At 37.7% G+C, this 19,615-nt stretch overlaps 1 protein-coding gene across 2 annotated transcripts in view; it reads right to left on the bottom strand.

Moving 5' to 3' along the window:
- Nucleotides 1–1,916: 1,916 nt before the first annotated feature.
- LOC149822358 (serine/threonine-protein phosphatase PP1) overlaps nt 1,917–19,615 on the bottom strand; it is a 41,351-nt gene continuing 23,652 nt past the window's right edge. Inside the window, exon 4 of one of the 2 annotated variants that reach the window (XM_089981188.1) lies at nt 1,917–2,572. In XM_089981188.1, coding sequence (XP_089837314.1) covers nt 2,549–2,572 — 24 coding nt within the window. In that variant the 3' untranslated portion in view covers nt 1,917–2,548. Of the gene's footprint in view, nt 2,573–2,593; nt 3,039–19,615 lie in introns of those variants that run through there. The other variant, XM_089981189.1, reaches the window with a different exon arrangement.

Below are 19,615 nucleotides of genomic sequence, written 5' to 3'. Positions count from 1 at the left end.
ACGATAAAGGGTGCGTCGTCAAAGGGAGCTCCTGTTATAGCAGAAGTTGCAAAAGTTTAGTGTTCCAGGCGAAAACGAAACATTTGGACTATTTTAAGAGTTAAGATCATCCTCCATTTTCTGGATAGAGGACAATTTGGTCCTTTTCTTGAACCAGCGTTTCACTTTTCTAGATAAAAGGCATTTTTGTCATTTTCTCAAACCGATGCTTCACTTTTCTATATAGAGAACATTTTTGTCCTTTTCTCTGACTGTCGTTTCATGACGAGAATGGCGGTAAAGGATACTTAAGTATTTGCAACTCCAATGCTAGGTGATGCCGACACACAGGGATACGAGCCCAACGTGCTTATATACGTGGCGCTCATTCGGACCCCTGAACACAAGATGTAGCTAACAGCCGTCTTGGGGGGGGGGGGGATATATAACCTGCTGGCAATGTTGTCAGTCTCAGTATCGGCCCTCTATCTTTGGCCAACAATGCAGTTGAATCTACATCATTTGGCCAACAATTCAGTTGAATCTACAGATACCGGTATCGATACTCAAGTGAATCGTTCTGAATTGACAAATAAATAAATTATGTGTCAATCCTTCTGAATTAAAATAATTTTAAGTATTTTTTATATTTATTAAAAAGAGCCGATTCAAAGGTGAAGTGTATCGATTGTCGGCCGGCCGATACAGGTTGATAGACACCGATACTGACAACATTGGCCTAGTCATGCAAGCAAAACCTGCTAGTCATGCTGGCATAGCCTGCTATAATTTTTGCTGGTCGTACTTACAATCACTGTTCCGATGGTGTAAACTCAGGGTGTACCCTTTGCCCCAAGGAGTCACCAAGCTTCGTCTTAGCAAGGGCTTATCCCTTACCCTCATTAATGCAATGGGATGACACTCATGGAAATGGAACCCTTAGCACAAGCCTAGTGGCCAAGGCCCACACCAAACCTCTTGGGCTGGTTTGGTCACAAATTTGTTAAAACATGTAAACTAATGGAGATAAATTGCACCCCCTGAAATGCTGACCACTATTGGTTTCCAGGAGACCCCAGGATTCCCCCACATCTAGGATTTCCCACAAATAGCGAGCCAAAAGTTTCATATCATTGACACTAATTCCTTTCACATTGACTAGCTGAGCCCCAAAAGCTAATTACACGGGGATCAACAGGTCGGATCTTCACTGGATCCACATTATAATAACCTGGAACCAACTCTGGATCCCCAAGAGCCTTTTTCTTAAAAAATTCCCTCGGAATCATGAGAAATATTTCTAATTATTGCATAGCAACTACAATCATCACCACCATTATCGTTTTTCTTTTGAAAGGCAAGCTGGGGTTAGGCAGACCCCTACCAGATCTCTCTTAAGCCCCATGTGGCAGAGGAATTCGAAAATGGGCCTTCAGCTTGGCACAAGACCCCACTTACCACATGGGATACCACCTCGGCAAAGTTATGAACAATAAAAGTTGCAGTCATATGCCTCTTCCCTGTTACTTTTTATTTTCTTTGCTTATCATGTCAAGGATCAGTGTGGACTGGATGGTATTGCATTCTGCTTTACAAGACATGAACTCTTTTTTTAATAAGGAACCCCCAAGGTCATAAGCTGCAAAAGATATGAGCACAACCATTTCTTTCCATAATCTTTACCCAATTGCCTTGGTTAACTAGATGCAGTTTAAACCTAGAATGAGAAGAGCCCCAATAACCGGTTGAGAATAAGTTCTTTTGATGGAACTCATGCATTATATGAACCTCAGTAGAGCCCACATTCAAATTATCATGCCTGCCCGCCCAAAATAAGCAAAAATGGACCTCACCCTATTGCAATTAACTTTGGTGGGGTGTGAGGGAGCAAGGAAATGCATATCTAATAAAGTATAATCCAGAAAAGTGCCAGCCAGTAGACGAGAATAACTAGCAGTGCTTTGATTGTGAAAGCGTCATCAAAATTATACTAAATTCAACCCCTGAATCAAAGCATCAATGACATTGGTAGATAGAAGCAGTGAGATCACAAATAAAAATTGCTGCAATGTGCACATATAAAAGCTTGAAAGTGCGGCCTGAACCAATCATTGTGATCCACGTAACTCCAAGGCAATAACATGTGGATGTTGCCGACACACTGTTTTGAGACTTCTTTTACCATCTTGCTTGGTTAGCGACCATGATGGTTATTGGCCATGAAGTCAAAATGATGGACAACTTTCTCAACCAACAGATTTTTCACGGTGAAACCCTACATACACCTGATTACTGGGGTGAAGACAAAAAGGTAATCCATAACACTGATAAATGAAAATTGTCTGTAAAACACACAGTAATCTTCCACACTAATGTACATGGAAATTGGAGTGCTCCTATATGCATTGCCAACATTCCACTGCAATATCTTCTGAATATTTTAGAAGTCACTAGGCGTCTACACTTCTGCTCCTACAGAAATTAAGTCTTGTCAAATAGATGAATTGAGAGAATACCACAGGAGCCGGATCCATTTGATGTGCAAAAGCCATTTCATGAAATCTTCATCTCACGCTTTTGCTCCCATGAAAGGCTGCAGATCACAGCAAAATGAAGCTCTTACATTGAAAAGAACAGAAATGAGAGTAACTTCAGATATCTCTACTGCAAGTGGTTGTGTGCCAGTGAAGCATATGCCAAATCTTCATGGCCAGTCTCACAAAAGTAACTTAGATGTCTCTACTGCAAGTGGGTGGGTGTGCCAGTGAAGCATATGCCAGAATCTTCATGGCCAGTCTCACATTTCATAAGCAATTGTCCAACACATACACTGGCAATTTCAGCTTGGGTTGCATCAGAAACATGTTGATATCCCTCAAAACAGACGAATACCCCAGACGAATAACCGACGATTAACACGTACGCACGCGCGCGCGCACACACACACACACACACACACACACACACGAATTGAGAGAATGCCACAGGAGTCGGATCCATTTGATGAGCCAAAGCTATTTCATGAAATCTTTGTCTCACGCTTTTGTTCCCATGAAAGGCTGCAGATCACAGCAAAATAAAGCTCTTACATTGAAAAGAAAAAAGAACAGAAATGAGAGTAACTTCAGATATCTCTACTGCAAGTGGTTGTGTGCCAGTGAAGCATATGCCAAATCTTCATGGCCAGTCTCACAAAAGTAACTTCGGATGTCTCTACTGCAAGTGGAGACACACACACACACACACACACACACACACACACACACACACACACACACACACACATAGGTGCTGACAAAGAACAAGTCATGGAGTCTAAGATTAGCACGAAACAGGGTACAAGAGAATGAGATAGTGTGTCATTTTTGGCTTGCATTTGGATCTAGAGCGATGGAAAGTACAAAAACAGTTGAATGGAAGTGCCTCCCTTTCCCACAGTTATGATGGGGGTGAATGGGAATCGCCTTATTCTCCACCTATTGATCTTCCATTGGCTGCTTCTTAGTGGTCACTTTTGATCGTAAAGTGGAGTTCACCTGTGGATCACAAAAGCCCCACTGTCTACAGCAAATACCCATAAAAGAAGATAATTATCCTATTACCTCCTATGATTCTCCACCACTCTCAAATTATCCCTCTTAGCCTTCCAATATACCGAGATGAAGTGCAGCCTAATATGCGTGTGAATGGCCTCAATCTATGTCATGTAGGTATGAGTGCGGGTACATAGGGTACGACATGGGAATTTCCAAAAGTTGGTTATGCAGGTATACAGGTAATGGCTTAGTTTGAATCAGGTCAGAATCTAAACTGGTCTGACCCATACCTATGATGTACCTGTGCCAGTATCCATGTCAACACAGGTATGGTAACTTTGTGGAAACACCCGTACTCCTCATACTTCTAGCGTAATGCTGAAAATCATAGTTCTAGTGGGTTTCAACTTAAGCTTTTATTACTATTGCAAAACAGGCAATAGCATCTAAAAGATTGTAATGACCATGGTTATCATATAGGAAGACAACAGAAAAATGCCTAATTTCCAATATGAGGCCTATGAAAAAATATTCCTGGAAAAAATTTACACTTCTAGCAGAATTCCAATGTCATGTATAACGCAAACTTTGAATAAAAAATAGTATGAATTAAAGCAAGTTAAATAGGTAGCAACTGAAATCTAAACTACTGCTAATATATACTAAAAAAGGAAGTCCTCCCCTCCCCCACTCTACCCTCACCTTCTCTCCCCATTCCCACTTGCAAAACTACTGTTCAGTTCTTTTTATTTTTCAATTTACACTTAAAAAGAGACCTATTCCAGTTAAATTTTGCCTATCAAGAGTTAAAAATTGCGCAGAAACTAAAGTACATTGATACTTGGCATGCATTAAAATACACTCAATCCACTTGGTTAAGTCAAACAACAATAGACAGTCTAAATCAGGGTTACCGGAAGCGCCTAGCTAAAAGGGGAAGCGCGCTTCCCCGAAGCGCGCTTCGGAAGCGCGGAACGTCGCGCTTCCGAAGCGTGGGGGGAAGCGTCCCCCTTTTTTGGGAAGCGTGTTTCCCTTTAATGGGGGACGCGTTTCCCTTTAATGGGGGACGCGCTTCCCATCACGCTTCCCCCACGCTTCCCCCTCGCTTCCCCCACGCTTCCCCCTTGCTTCCCCTATTTTTTTTAAATTTTTTGTATTTTTTATTTTTTATTTTTATTTTTTTCGCTTCCCCCTCGCTTCCGAGACGCTTCCTAGGTCGCTTCCGAGACACTTCCCGAATCGCTCCTAAGTGGTCCCACGCTTCCCCGCTTCCTAAAATTTTGAAAGTGCCTCGCTTCCCGCTCCCGCTTCCCGTATCGCTTCCCGCTCCCGCTTCCTCAACTGGCAACCATGGTCTAAATCCAAGTTCAATCTTTTGAGGAGGATGCACTGTTGACAGGAGAATTACCCGGCCAGACACTTCCACTTGCATAGGTGCAGAATTCAAGATTGACTTGGCTGGTCAAAAAAGACTATCTCAAGTCTAAGCAAACTCCAAATCTTCAACCAGGATGCACCATGAGTAGGAGAAATATCGTTTCTTAAGGCAGTAATAGGATGAATGTCAACCCAATTTTTCAACTATTCAGGACTTCAACAAGGATGGGCCAATGACTACGACAATCAAATACCCAAACCCCTGAGTTTGACTGGATATGTTAGTCAAGACCTGGACAGATTAAGTATACCACATACTTAGGAACATCACATTCATGCATGATTAATCCAAATCAAACCCCTTAGGTCTATTTCTGCCAATGAAGCAAGGAAATTGTGCTAACCTTTCATTTTGCAGGGTCTGGTCAGACAGGAAAAGATTCTACAACTAGCAATTCACTGTTTTCCAAACTGATCCATTCATTGGCTACCTTTTTCTATCCCTGTGCAATGGAAGAGTAAAATGCTCTGGTAATTCCATGTGTCGGAATGATATACTCACTTTTATTGAATAATTAGCTAGTGCAGTTGATCCTGGACAGCTCCAAATAGCCTCTCTCTCTCTCTCTCTCTCTCTCTCTCTCTCTCTCTCTCTCTCTCTCTCTCTCTCTCTCTCTCTCTCTCTCCACACACACACACACACACTACTTCTAATGAGTTTCTACAGGCTGAATTGAGCTGAGGACCCTTTATTCATGCTTGGCTCAGCATGGTCAAATGAGCTGCTTATGGCTGACCCAGATGAGCACAATTTATGAGTCCAAACAAGATTCACACAAATGAACTGAGGCAACCATGAGCAGTTAGGTTCATTAACCAGCCCCAAGTAAGTGGATGTTAGGGAGAGGTTCCAAATTGAGCAGTTATATTTAACGAAACATGACTAGGTTGAGACCTAACAAACTCAGAAAACTCAATAGTCCATTGAAGTTTTTAGCCAAGACATGACAATATTTGGCCATGCCACTTCAGAGAAACTCTTCAACAAAAATCAGAGTAATATAGGGACCATATTTGGTACAATTGTTTGTAGGTAGAAATGCCTCTTTATATTTTTTCATTTTCTTGGTTGTTTTTCATAAAACTAACCTTAGAGATCTACATGTTTTTTCTTAGAGGGAATAGGCTTTTAGATCATCTGATTATCACACAGGCAGGTTTTTACAAAAATCAACAGCCTACAATGTCTGAAACATCCCCAGGTAATAAATCGTGTTTTTTCCATTGAGAACACACAATTGAAAAGTAGATCCCCATTATTTTGGACATGCTGAATCCATCTATGAGGTCCAATTGGATCAAAACAACCTGAGCCATGGAGATCCAGAGGCATTTATACCTATAAATGTTTATATAAAGCCTTACAGGCTATTGTAAGGCCTTTTCTAAGCCCAGTGGATCATTTTGACCCCATTTTCTCTCATTTTCCCTCCCCAACCCACTTTTCTGCTTATTCTCTTGTATGTTGGGATTAAATCACCTCGAAAAATTGGGGTTTCCTCAAAGCAATCCCTAGAGTGTGATTGAACCTGCATCAACCCTTTTCCACCTCAAACCACCTTCTTTTTCCCTCTAAACCTCAGAACTAGCACTAAGAGTTGCATAAGAGGTGCTTTATATAAACACCCATTGTAACTGAAGCGAAGGAGAGCTTTAACGTGCAGAATTGCAAATAAGCTCCTTTTTCGTGTTTTTTAAGAAGGTTTCATATATTTTCAATGTTTGAAGGGTATAGCTACTTCAAGAGACCCAACACGAAAGGAATGCAACCCAGTTTATAAAGGAAATAGGTTGATTAATCTCGTAAGCATTGTGACAAGGAGGTTCATGAAGACATTTCAAGAATTAATCATCAATTGGTAAGAACAAAGCAAAATATTGTCACAAGCACTTCCAAAAAATTACCAGATGTTGAATGGTTGATAAACAAGCTATTGCAGGAGAATTAGAGGAAAGAGAATTAGAAAACAAAAGGAGTTGACAAAGAATGTGTTGGGTACATCCCAACCATGAGAAGAGGTGCATCCTGAAGAGTTTGAAGAGGCAACTGAGTGTCAATGGCCCTGATGAACATGATGGAAAAATCCTTCAGTAGCAAAAGGGCAAGGTGCGGTCATGATAGATAGTAGTGGTACTAGGAGTCTGTGACTGTATCAACTCCTGGCAATAGCAGTAAAGGAACGAGAAGAGCAGCAAAAGATCTTACATGCCCAAGATTTGGGATTGACACTTATTTTTCAGATCGAATGACCTACGTGTCTAGCCAGATATACATTCTGTCATGGCTTCCAAGCAAATGATCAAGCAGGCAAACATAGTAGTGCGGTGTTTCTTTTATAAAACCCGCACACCTTCAATGCAATAAATTTACAGTATCAAGTATGTGTCCTTTTTTATGTCTCAATTATGTGATCAATTGAAATGTCACATCTCTTTTTGTTCGTCTTCTGTTTTTATGAAGGACTTTCACACAAAGTGGATGTTTGCTTAAGAAGAATATGTGGGAATCTCTATACCCTAGATGAAGTCAAGCTTGTGTCTTCTAGACTGTACCAAATTGTTATACTCTTCATCGTTGCTTGTTTCGTCCTTAGAGAGTCAAAATAAAGACTTTGAATTGTGACACGGAAAACTTAGTCACTACAACTCAAGTTTTATTCATCAATTATGTAACAAAAATCTTATTTTTTCAAAAATGAGATTCCTAAAGTTTATTTTACTTGTTCTATATATAATCTTTGTAAAAGTCATGTGTTTCCTTTTTGACGATCTAATAAAAAGTCATTTATTTTCTTTTGAACTTATGCATTCTGATGTTTGGGGTCTTGAACATGTTTTATCCCATTCTAAGTCTCACTATTACGTTACCTTCATAAATGATTTCAGTAGATTTACTTAGATCTTTTTTCCTTAAGAATAAAGACCAAGTATTTTCTACCTTACAATGATTCAAGAATTACGTTGAAAATCACTTTTCTCTTAACATCTTCATATCAAGAATGATGACGGTGGTAAATACACTTACAATAACTTTAAACAGTATCTTTACGATAATAGCATTTTGCATGAGATGTCTTGTCTCAAGACACCCAAGCAAAATAGTACTACGAAGAGAAAGCATAGACACACAAGGGAGACAACTCTTACCGTGATGATTGAATCCAAATTGAGGCTAGATTTATGGACAAAGATTTTTCACTCTACTATCTATTTAATCAATTGCACACCCTTTACTACTCTCAATATGTTCACTCAACATTTTTTCCTATATAGAAAAAAATTCAGATTATTCTTATTTGAGAGCTTTTGGGTGTCTCTATTATATCCATGTACATCAATCATTAAGGGACAAGTTTACTTTGTGCTCATATTTGTCAATTTATTTGTTATGATGAATTCATTGGGTATAAATGTTTTAATCATAAAACTAACTGTGTTATGATCTTGAGAGATGTTATTTTTTATAAAGTACGACACGAAATCGAGTTCAATAAATTTGTTGTATTAAACTCAATATGGTTTCCAGTTTTTTGTTGAATGAACACGCCTCTACACTTATAACTCTTGAAAATATCATGACAGATTTAGTCAATGCTTCTGTTGGAGCTGAACATCAGTTAATTTGTTCAGTTATACAGTCACATGTTGAAAATTTAAGTGCAACTGATAATTCTTACTCGTTTCCACGTTTTACTGAAGTGTACTCCAGACGAGAGAGACTATTAGTCAGTTCTTCCACTAGCCAAGAATGTACTCAGCCATCTCCTGAGAACCATAAATAACTCATGGATAGTGTCAATGACTCACGTAATTCATCTCATTTAAAGAGTCAAGATATAGATACCTCCAAGGTATATATATATATATATATATATATATATATATATAGAATGTAATGTTGGACAAAAATGTCTCTTTAAGTATTACATGATGAACTCGTAAGTCCCAACATAACTTGAATGACACAAATACCCTTATACGAAGATACAGCGAAATATACACAACCCTTAACACTCCCCCTCAAACTATACATGGGTGTTAATCATGGACAGTTTTCCTTTCAAGCTCCAATGAAGCAAAATGGATAAGGGCTTTGTGAAAAAGTCTACAACCTATTGCTAGTTAGAAAAATAAAGGGGTTGAATTTGTTTATCCTTGACTTTTTCTCTGACATAGTGTTAGTCTATTTCAACATGTTTCATCTTTCCATGTTGAACAGCATTAGTGGAATGGCACTCCTGTTGTCGCACAAAGAGTGATTCTTTTATCTTATGCAATAAGTCGATGATGTATCCACAAGACATTGTAACTGCAGCCATAGCACGGTATTTAGATTCCGTACTTGATCTTGCTATTGTTCTTTGTTTTCTACCATGGTATGGGCCCAAAAACACATCATATCCTCTAAGTTGCATCTACTGCACAATCAGCATCTCAATAAGCCAAAACTATGATGAAAACATAAGTGTAATTTGCTCTCTCTTATAAACCAATGCATTTGAAAGTCCCTTTAATATATATCTTGCCTCCATGTGACTTTTTCTTGAGCATGCATAAACTGCAAAACCTGATTCACTGCATACACCAGATTAAGTCTCTTAAATGTGATATATTGTAATGCTTCTACCATGCTTTGATATTTCTTTGGTTCATCAACCAAGACATCACCTTCCTGCAGTTTGGTATTTTGGGTCATAGGAGTTTTAAATAGCTTACATTCTAACATCCCATTGCACTGGAGAAAGTCGAGAGCATACTTAGACTGCATGAGAACCAAAAAATCTTCAGCCTAATCAACTTGTACCCCAAGGATGTATATCAAAACACCCAATTCTTTTATATGAAATTTGTCATGAAGGATTATCTTCAACTCCTAACTGTATTATTTCCTGCAACAACAATGCCATCTACATAAATGAGAACAATGGTGAAGCTTGCATGATCACAATGTATAAACCAATGTTGTCTATATCGCTACTTTTTAGAAAAACGATATGATACAACACTCGTATCGCGATATGAGTGTGTATCGTATTTGTACCATATGTATCGAACGACACGGGCTTGTATCGTATTGTATGATACTGTGTCGGTGCACTTTAAAAAGGGCTGAAAAGTAATTTCGTGTTTTTGGGTTTTAAACACCTCCTGAGGGCCGACTCCCTCATTTATATAGAGGCCATTAGAGAGGTATCCACGCATCCTAGGAGTCGTGAGAGCGGTTTGAGAGCTGATCCGTGCGCAAGAGAGAGGGCTTTTGTGATTTCATTAAGAGTCTATGTCACAGGGATTTGGCTAACCAGATGTCGCACCCGCGTCGATGCGACGCGAGTGCGTGTGCGGCACCTGGTGCCCTCAACCCGACCCTATGTAAAAAAAATGAAAAAAGAAGAAGAAGAAGAAGACCCAGGAAAGAGAGGCGAGAAGGAGCTCACCTGAAAGGGGGCCGGAGACCGGCGTCGGGTAGCTCGCCGGACGTGGGGCTTGCTGGCGTCAGGTGACTGGAAAACAAACGGGAGCGTGCGGCGGGGGGAGAAGGCGAGCAAGGAGAGATAGTGAGCAACATGGGGAGGGGGAAGCATATTAGGTTATGCTGCGTGGCCATCCGATTTGCATTTTAAAAAGCTAAAAAGTCAACAAACTATGTGGCATTCATCCAAAATGCAAACGGCCACGATGTGTGCATGAGCAAAAACGCTCATGTTCAGCATGACCTAATCTGCTTCCGCGTGGGAGAGGACCCTACCTGCGTGCTTATTTGGATTCGAGTCAGATCCAAATCCGACCCAGGTCTTTTTTTTTTTTTGCCGCACCCCCGCACCCATGTTTTCTTAAAGTGTCGCACCCATGTGACATAGTTAAGAGTGCATTTTCAACATTTTTCACTCAAAGAAGTGGGTTAAGGTAAAAAAAAAACTATTAATATTTTGCATTGTTTTTATGATGATTGATGATGACTTATGTAGCTAACACAAACATATGTTATTTTATGGTTGGATTTTGAGCAAAGAGAGATAGTGAGCAACATGGGGAGGGGGAAGCATATTAGGTTATGCTGAGTGGCCATCCGATTTGCATTTTAAAAAGCTAAAAAGTCAACAAACTATGTGGCATTCATCCAAAATGCAAACAGACGGCCACGATGTGTGCATGAGCAAAAATGCTCATGTTCAGCATGACCTGATCTGCTTCCGCGTGGGAGAGGACCCTACCTGCGTGCTTTAAATAAGCACGGGTTTGGATCCGAGTCGGATCCAAATCCGACCCAGGTCCTTTTTTTTTTGCCGCACCCCCGCACCCATGTTTTCTTAAAGTGCCGCACCCATGTGACATAGTTAAGAGTGCATTTTCAACATTTTTCACTCAAAGAAGTGGGTTAAGGTAAAAAAAAACATGTTAATATTTTGCATTGTTTTTATGATGATTGATGATGACTTATGTAGCTAACACAAACATATGTTATTTTATGGTTGGATTTTGTGCATTTCATCATTGTTTCGTGTTATGATTTTTTCGAATTTTTGCTATTTTTTTTTAGATTTTTTATTTTTTTCAAAAGTTAAGATTTTTTACAATATGATATGTATCTTATTTTAGACCCAACCGATAGGTTACGATACGATACTTACAACCTCGGTATAAACAAAGAATAACCATATTAACTCCTTATATAACCAAGAGATTTAACTATTCCACTAAAAGTCTCAAACCATGCTCATGAAGCTTGCTTTAACCCAAAAATAATCTTCTTAAGATATAAAATTGTTTCCTTGGGATTCGCTTCAATGTAACCTAGATGGTGTTCCAAGTAAACTTCTTGTAGAGAATTGTAATGAAATGCATTCTTCACATCGAGTTGATAGAGTCTAACCAAAAGAAGCTGCTAATAACAATACAACTCATGTTGTACCCATATGAACTGCTTGACTGAAAGTTTCATCAAAGTCCAATTTGTACTTTTGGTTATATCCCTTAGCCACAAATCGGGCCTTCTACCTTTCTATGCTTCTGTTTGCTTTATATTCAATCTTGTAGACCCATATACAACCAACTATATTTTCATTCTTGGGTCTACTTACTACTTCCCACATATATTCATGTAAGTCGCTCACTTCATCATTCATTCCCTCAACCCAAAGTGGGTTTTGGCATGCTTCTTTGAAGTGAAAGGGCGCTTTCTCTAAGATATGGCAACAACAAACCCATTGAAATCCAAAGAAAATGCATCGTAACTCACTCATTGTTCTGGTGAATGTCGAACATGTGGCAATCTATGAGATGAATCATTGACAATATTTACGAGTTGTTGATGTTCCCAAAAGATGGTTGAGTACTTTCTTAGCTAGTGGAAGAACTTGCAGGTAGCCTCTCTCGCATAGAGTACAGCTTAGTAAAACGTGTGAACGAGTAAGAATGATCAATTGCCCTTGAACTTTCAACATGTGGTTGTATAATAAACAAATTTTATCGATCTGCTCCAATATAAACATTGGCTGAATTTGTTAATATCTTCACGAGCTATAAGTGTAAAGGCATGTTCACTCAACCGAAAACTAGAAACCATATTAAGTTAAATATAATCAGTTTCTTGAACTCGATTGTGTTCTACTTTTATAAAAAATATCTCTCAAAATCATTACATTGTTAGTTTCATGATTAAAACATTTATACTCAATGATTCATCATCATAACAAATAATTTAACAAATATAAGTACTAGTAAATTTGTCCATTAATGATTGATGCACATGGATATAGCATAGACACCCAAAATCTCTCAAATAGGAATAACCTGAAGTTTTTTCATATAGGAGAAAATGTAGAGTGAACCTATTCAGACTAGTGAGGAGCGTGTGACTTGATTAAATAGATGGCAGAAAGAAAAACCTCTATCTATAAATCTAGCCTCAATTTAGATTCAATTATCATGGTAAGAGTTTTCCCTTATGTGTTTATGCTTTCTCTCTGTAATATCATTTTGATTGGGAGTCTTAAGACAAGACATCTCATGCAAAATGCCATTATCATGAAAATACTATTTAAAGTTACTGAAAGTGTATCTACCAGCACCATCATTCTTGAATATGAGGATGTTATGACAAAAGTTATTTTTAACGTAATTCTTCAATCGTTAGAAAGTAGAAAATACTTGGTCTTTACTCTCAAGAAAAAAAGATCCAAGTAAATCTATTAAAATTATTCACAAAAATAACATAATAGTAAGACTTCAAATAAGATAAAACATGTGGAAGACCCCAAACATCATAATGCACAATCTCAAAAGAAAAATATGACTTTTTATTATATCGCCCAAAAAAAAAGCTCATGGCTTTTACACAAATGACATATACAACAACAACTACGCCTTCATCCCAAAACAATTGAGGTCGGCGATATGAACCAACAAAGAAAATCATTTTGGGTCTTCCACATGAATCCTTCTCCTCCAATCATTTCTATCCAATGCCATGTCCTCGGTGAGGTTCAAAGCCTTCATATCCTTTCCTATCATCTCCATCCAAGTCTTCCTAGGCCTACCCCGACCTCTTTTAACTAATATATTTTCCCATTTCTCCATCCTTCTAACTGGAGCATCATTAGGCCTTCGCCGAATATGTCCAAACCACCGTAAACGATTCTCTCTCATCTTATTTTCAATGGGTACAACGCCTACCTTCTTATGTATCTCCTCGTTCCGAATCTTATCTTTTATTGTATTTCCACACATCCATCTAAGCATACGCATCTCAGCTACACTCATTTTTTGAATATGATGTCTCTTGGCAACCCAACATTCCGTACCATATAGTAAAGCGGGCCTAATAGTCATCCTATAAAACTTTCCCTTCAACCGCAATGGCATTCTACGATCGCACAACACTCCAGTTGCACATTTCCATTTCATCCACCCAACCTTTATCCTATGATTTACATCTCCATCAATTTCTCCATACTTTTAAATGATAGATCCCAAATATTTGAAACAATCATCCACCGGTATTTCTTGCTCACCAAGCTTCACTACACTCCCATCACTACTTCGTTGCTTACTAAACCGACATTCCATATATTCTGTCTTACTCTTACTCAACTTAAAACCTCTTGCTTTCAATGTCTGTCTCCATAATTCTAACTTAGCATTAACCTCAGCTCTAGACTCATCAATCAAAACAATATCATCAGCAAAAAACATACACCACGGCACATTTTCTTGAATTGATCCCGTAAGCTCATCCATCACTATAGCAAATAGGAAAGGGCATAAAGCAAATCCTTGATCTAACCCAACCGTTATAGGAAAATTGGTTGTCACCCCTCCACAAGTGCGGACATTGGTTACTACTCCTTCATAATATCCTTAATTATACTAATGTACTTGAGAGAAACACTTTTCTTCATCATTGTCCGTCCCTAGGTACTCTATCGTATGCCTTCTCCAAATCAATAAAAACCATATGCAAATCTTTGTTCCTCTCTCTATTTCTCTCAATAAGTTGTCTAAGAAGATGTATAGCTTCCATAGTTGATCTTCCAGGCATAAAACCAAATTGATTCTCCGATATCATGACAACCTTCCTCAACCTAGACTCAATCACCCTCTCCCAAAGTTTCATAGTATGACTCATGAGTTTTATACCACGATAGTTTGTGCAATCTTGTATATCACCCTTATTCTTATATAGAGGCACCAAAGTACTCTTCCTCCACTCATTAGGAGTCTTATTTGTCCGCCAAATCTTGTTAAAAAGATTTGTCAACCATTCTAAATCTTTCTCTCCCAAGTATTTCCAAGCCTCGATAGGTATACCATCTGGGCCAACTGCCCTTCTTAATTTCGTTTTCTTCAAAGCCTCTGCAATTTCTTTCTTATGAATTTTGCGCATGAAGTCACGATTCATCTCATGAAAAGGAATGGACAAGTTTCCAAGATCCTGAGCATGACTTCCATTAAATAGTTTATCAAAATAATATTTTCATCTCTCCTTAATCTCCTCATCTTTGACTAAAACCCTTTGTGTTTCATCTTTGATACATCTAATCATACCCAGATCCCTCGATTTCCTATCTCTCATCTTTGCAAGCCTATAAATATCCTTCTCGCCCTCTTTGGTATCCAACTTGTTATAAACCTCCTTATATACCTTATCCCTCGCGTTTCGAACTACTTTTTTAGCTTCCTTCTTTGCTATCATATACTTCTCCAAATTCTCAATATCACGACTCTTACTTAGATTTCTATAACACTCTCTTTTAACCTTAATAGTTAATTTGACATCCTCGTTTCACCATGATGTATCCTTACCTATCGGTGCACCGCCTTTAGACTCACCCAATACCTCCTTAGTCACCTTTCTCATGCCACCTGCTATCTTATTCCACATTAATTTTGAATCCTCCTCGAGACACCAATCAACTTACTTAATTACCTGCTCTACAAACATTCTTTGTTTAGCTCCTTTCAGTGCCCACCATTTAATTCTAGGATCTATCCTATGTATATCCCTTTTGCGGCATTGTCTAATTCTAAGATCTAAAATTAAGACTCTATGTTGTGTAGCTACACTTTCGGCCGGTATAACCTTACAATTGATGCAACAACCCCTATCTTTTTTTCTAAGTAGGAAAAAATCTATCTGACTCGTATTAACCCCACTTTTAAATGTTACTAGGTGAGACTCCCTCTTCCTAAACCAAGTGTTTGCTAAGATCATATCATAGGACAAACCAAAATCTAAAATCCTTTCTCCACTTTCGTTTTTTTTCTCCTATACCATAGCCTCCATAGATACTCTCAAATCCATCCCTACTAATGCCTACATGTCCATTAAGGTCACCGCCGATGAAAAGCTTTTCACCATAAGATATCCCTTGTACTACTCCATCTAAATCTTCCCAAAATTAACGCTTAATGGAATCATCTAAACCTACTTGAGGTGTATAAACACTAATAATATTAATAATATCCGTACCTAATACTAATTTAATAAGTAAAATCTTATCACCCTTCCTACGGACCTCAACTACATTATCTATAAACTCACGACTCATAACAATCCCTACTCCATTCCTATTTCTATTTATTCCTGTATACCAAATCTTATATCCCCGAGGTTCTATCACTTTTGCCTTCTCACCTACCCATTTGGTCTCTTGTAGACATAAAATATCAATCTTTCTCCTACACATAACATCTACTAACTCTACCAACTTACCAGTTAAAGACCCTATGTTCCAAGTGGCTAACCTAATTTTATGGTCTTGGACTAACTTCTTTACCCCCACCCGTCCAACAAAGTGAGGGAACCCTTGCCTATTTGACACCACACCCGGGCACCGGTGTGACGCGTCGCTTCCAGGTGACGACCTAGCAACCCTTGCCCATTTATCACTGCCTCCGGGCCTATAGAGTACAGTGTGTCGCTCAGTAGGGAACGCCCCAACGAAATTCTCATATTGGTTCATATTCATAGGGTATGACTAAGTTTTTATGTTGGCTGTCACAGGCCTACCACAACCCTCCTCCTTTATCCGGGCTTGGGACCGGCAGTGTATAACTAAACAGTTATACACAAATGACATATAGAACAAGAAAAATAAACTCTAGGAATCTCATTCCTAGAGTTTATTTTTTTATTACATAACTGATGAATAAAACTTCAGTTGTAGTGACCAAGTCTCCTGTATCACAACACAGACTTTATTTTGACTGTCTAAGGACGAAACAAGCAACGAAGAAGAATAACAACTTGGACTGATCTCTGGCATGGATTGAGAAGACACAAGCTTAACTTCATCTAGGGTGTAAAAATTTTCACATCTTCCTCCCTCAACAAACATCCACTTTGTGTGAAAGTCCTTCACAGATATAGAAGATGGAGAAAAAGAGAGTTGAGATTTTCAATTGATCACATAACTGAAATACAGAAATAAGGTTCTTTTGGATACCTAAAACAAGAAAAGTATTAGGTAAACACATCTGCTTTGTGTTATTTTTTTAGTCTCATGGCTCTTTAATGAACATTAACTTACATGTTTGGAATGGGATTTAAATATTATGCTTTTTTGCATACTTAGTTTTAATAAAATATTAATTTGAGAATTATGAGAACCTTCTTTGTGTTTTCTCTTTATGGGTGCTATAAGTGTTTCCCTCGTGGTTAACTTTAGTAATTGTCCATTATTGATGGACATTCTTGTTCGTAATTGAAGAGTCTCATTGGTGGACATTTTATCTTGTCGTATGATTGCATGCTTTTACTAAAACTCATTTGCATCATGACATGAGTTTTAAGTGTAATGTTTTTATTGCATACTTATGATATTCAATAAAATATTATTTTTTATGTTGTGAGCCTTCTTGTGTACCCCTTTGTGGGTTTTGTCAGAATGTTCCTTAGAATGAGTTTTTGTGTTTATCCACTTAATACTGATGGACATTTTGGTTTATGATTGAAGGCTTTATAATTGCATTACTTCAGGATTTCCTTGACTTGAAAATTTTTGTCCTATCAGGACTTATTTCTTGGAATGTATCTTTCAAGGTTTTTATTACTTGGCTTTGTAAGTTCATCACTCTTCTTTTGATACATCCATTATTATTTGTTTAGCCTTATCGAGGTGACTTGTATGCACTTCTATGTTGTATGACCAGAGTTAGTTGTTGAGGTGAGTTATGCATGCATCTCTGTCTTCTTGTCAGTATAGATTATCAAATGATTTGGCTCTAACTGACGATTGATTAACCTCTGGTTTTATGAGTGTGTTGTATCACTCATTTGTTTCTTGTGCACCTCGATGTTATGGAGCCAAAGTTAGCCGTTGAGGTGAGTTGTGTGTGCACCTCAAGTCATCTTATTTTTTCATGTCGTGTTGACACTTATCTTAACTCCGCCTGTGTTTAACTGTTTAGTTATACACTGTCGGTCCCAAGCCCGGATAAAGGAGGAGGGTTGCGTTAGGCCAGTGACAACCAGCATAAAAACTTAGTCACACCCTATGTATATGAACCACTTGGAGTTTTGGTTCATATCGCTGACCCCAATTGTTTTGAGATGAAGGCGTAGAAGAAGAAGAAGAAGAAGAAGTGTTGACACTTATCTTGGGTCTGATTGATAGGTGATTGGCCTCTGGATCCATATTACCTTTGTTTGAATCAAAGATATTTGTTGGGGTGAGTTATGTGTACATCGGTTTTCTTGTCAGTTTATATTGTCGGTGTTTGGCTCTAACTGAAGGTTATTTGATCTCTGGTTCTGTGAGTGAGTTGTATCACTCAATTGTTTATTTGGCCTTTATTGTTTATTGGATGATCATATCGTTTTTTGTTAAGTGATGACTTTATTTGATTGTGACCATTTTAGTCCTCATGGATTAAATCTCATATTATTGCAAAAGTTATTGATTTTCAAATCTTCTTACTTAGTCACATCAGTTTGTCTTCATTACAATATGGTTACCTCTTTGTTTCCTCCTCTTATACCTCCTACTTAAGTGTCATTTTATGCAGATAAGAGATGTTATTTTAATGTGGTGAGTTATGTGCACCCATTGGTTATTCACACTTTTTGTGTGTTTGTGGTATACTCTTGTTCTAGTAATAGATACACTTGAATATTGAGCTTTGCCTCTTATTTCAGTGTCATTTTATGAGGACAAGAGATGTTTTTCAATATGGTAAGTTATGTGCTACCATTGAAAATTGTGTGTGTTTGTTAAGCCCATAAGTGACATTGTGATTGTGTTCTTGTTCTAGTAGTTGATCCACTTGAATTTTGAGGTTTGGAGGTCTAGTGAGGTGATTGCTTGTGGTGGTCGAACTATTGTTGAGATTTGCAAATATCATTCATTTTGTTATGTGGGATTTTTTAAACTCTCCATAAAATTTCTAAACTTTTTCTACTTGTATGAAAATATATTTATTTATTTATTTATTTATTTATTTATTTTAAGATTAATGTTTGGTCTTTTGCGCTTTAAATCCTAATGAGTTGTGATTTGTGAGATTGCCCCCCTTTATTATTATGTGCATTAAATATGCTTTAATTGCATGTTGAATATATATATGTGTTTAATGTTGATTATCTTGTTATATGCATGAATTTAATTATCTCCTCTTATCTTGAAGGCTTTTTTGAATTGTTATTTTTATATATGCATGTTGTCGTTGATGATTTGTTATTTCATTTGTTTTTCTAAAAATCTTTGAGATATTATTTATGCATAATTGTTTATCTCTTCTTGATGATTTATGTCTTTTAGTGATCAAATTCTCTTACGATCAATATTTATGTTTTCTTGAAAAATATGTTGATTATGGATTTATGATTTGATTTCATAAAAATTTATCCTTGAGGTATGCTCCTTGTATCTTTCTTAATAATTATCTAATGTTTCTCTTGTTCAAAGATATTTTTGTTTTAAAACTAGTGGGTTAGAATATTTTCTTTGTATAGTTTGAGCCTTTGTTTTGTTCTCTCTGCAGGTTCTTAAAGATGTGATGGATTGAGAAAAGAATATATTTGATGCATCATATCACGAATATGAAGATAGCCGGTGAAGGTGTTTAGGGACGATCACCAATGAAAACATTCAAAGACTAGTATTTGCAAAATTCTCTGATGTGTTATAAAGATGGGGACTACAAACGAAGATATTTTGAAGACT

Source organism: Nuphar pumila, chromosome 11 (assembly GCF_984573655.1).
Source record: "Nuphar pumila chromosome 11, dmNupPumi1.hap1.1, whole genome shotgun sequence".
In the NCBI taxonomy this organism is placed as follows: domain Eukaryota; kingdom Viridiplantae; phylum Streptophyta; class Magnoliopsida; order Nymphaeales; family Nymphaeaceae; genus Nuphar; species Nuphar pumila.
This window is presented reverse-complemented; position numbering and strand designations above follow the sequence as displayed.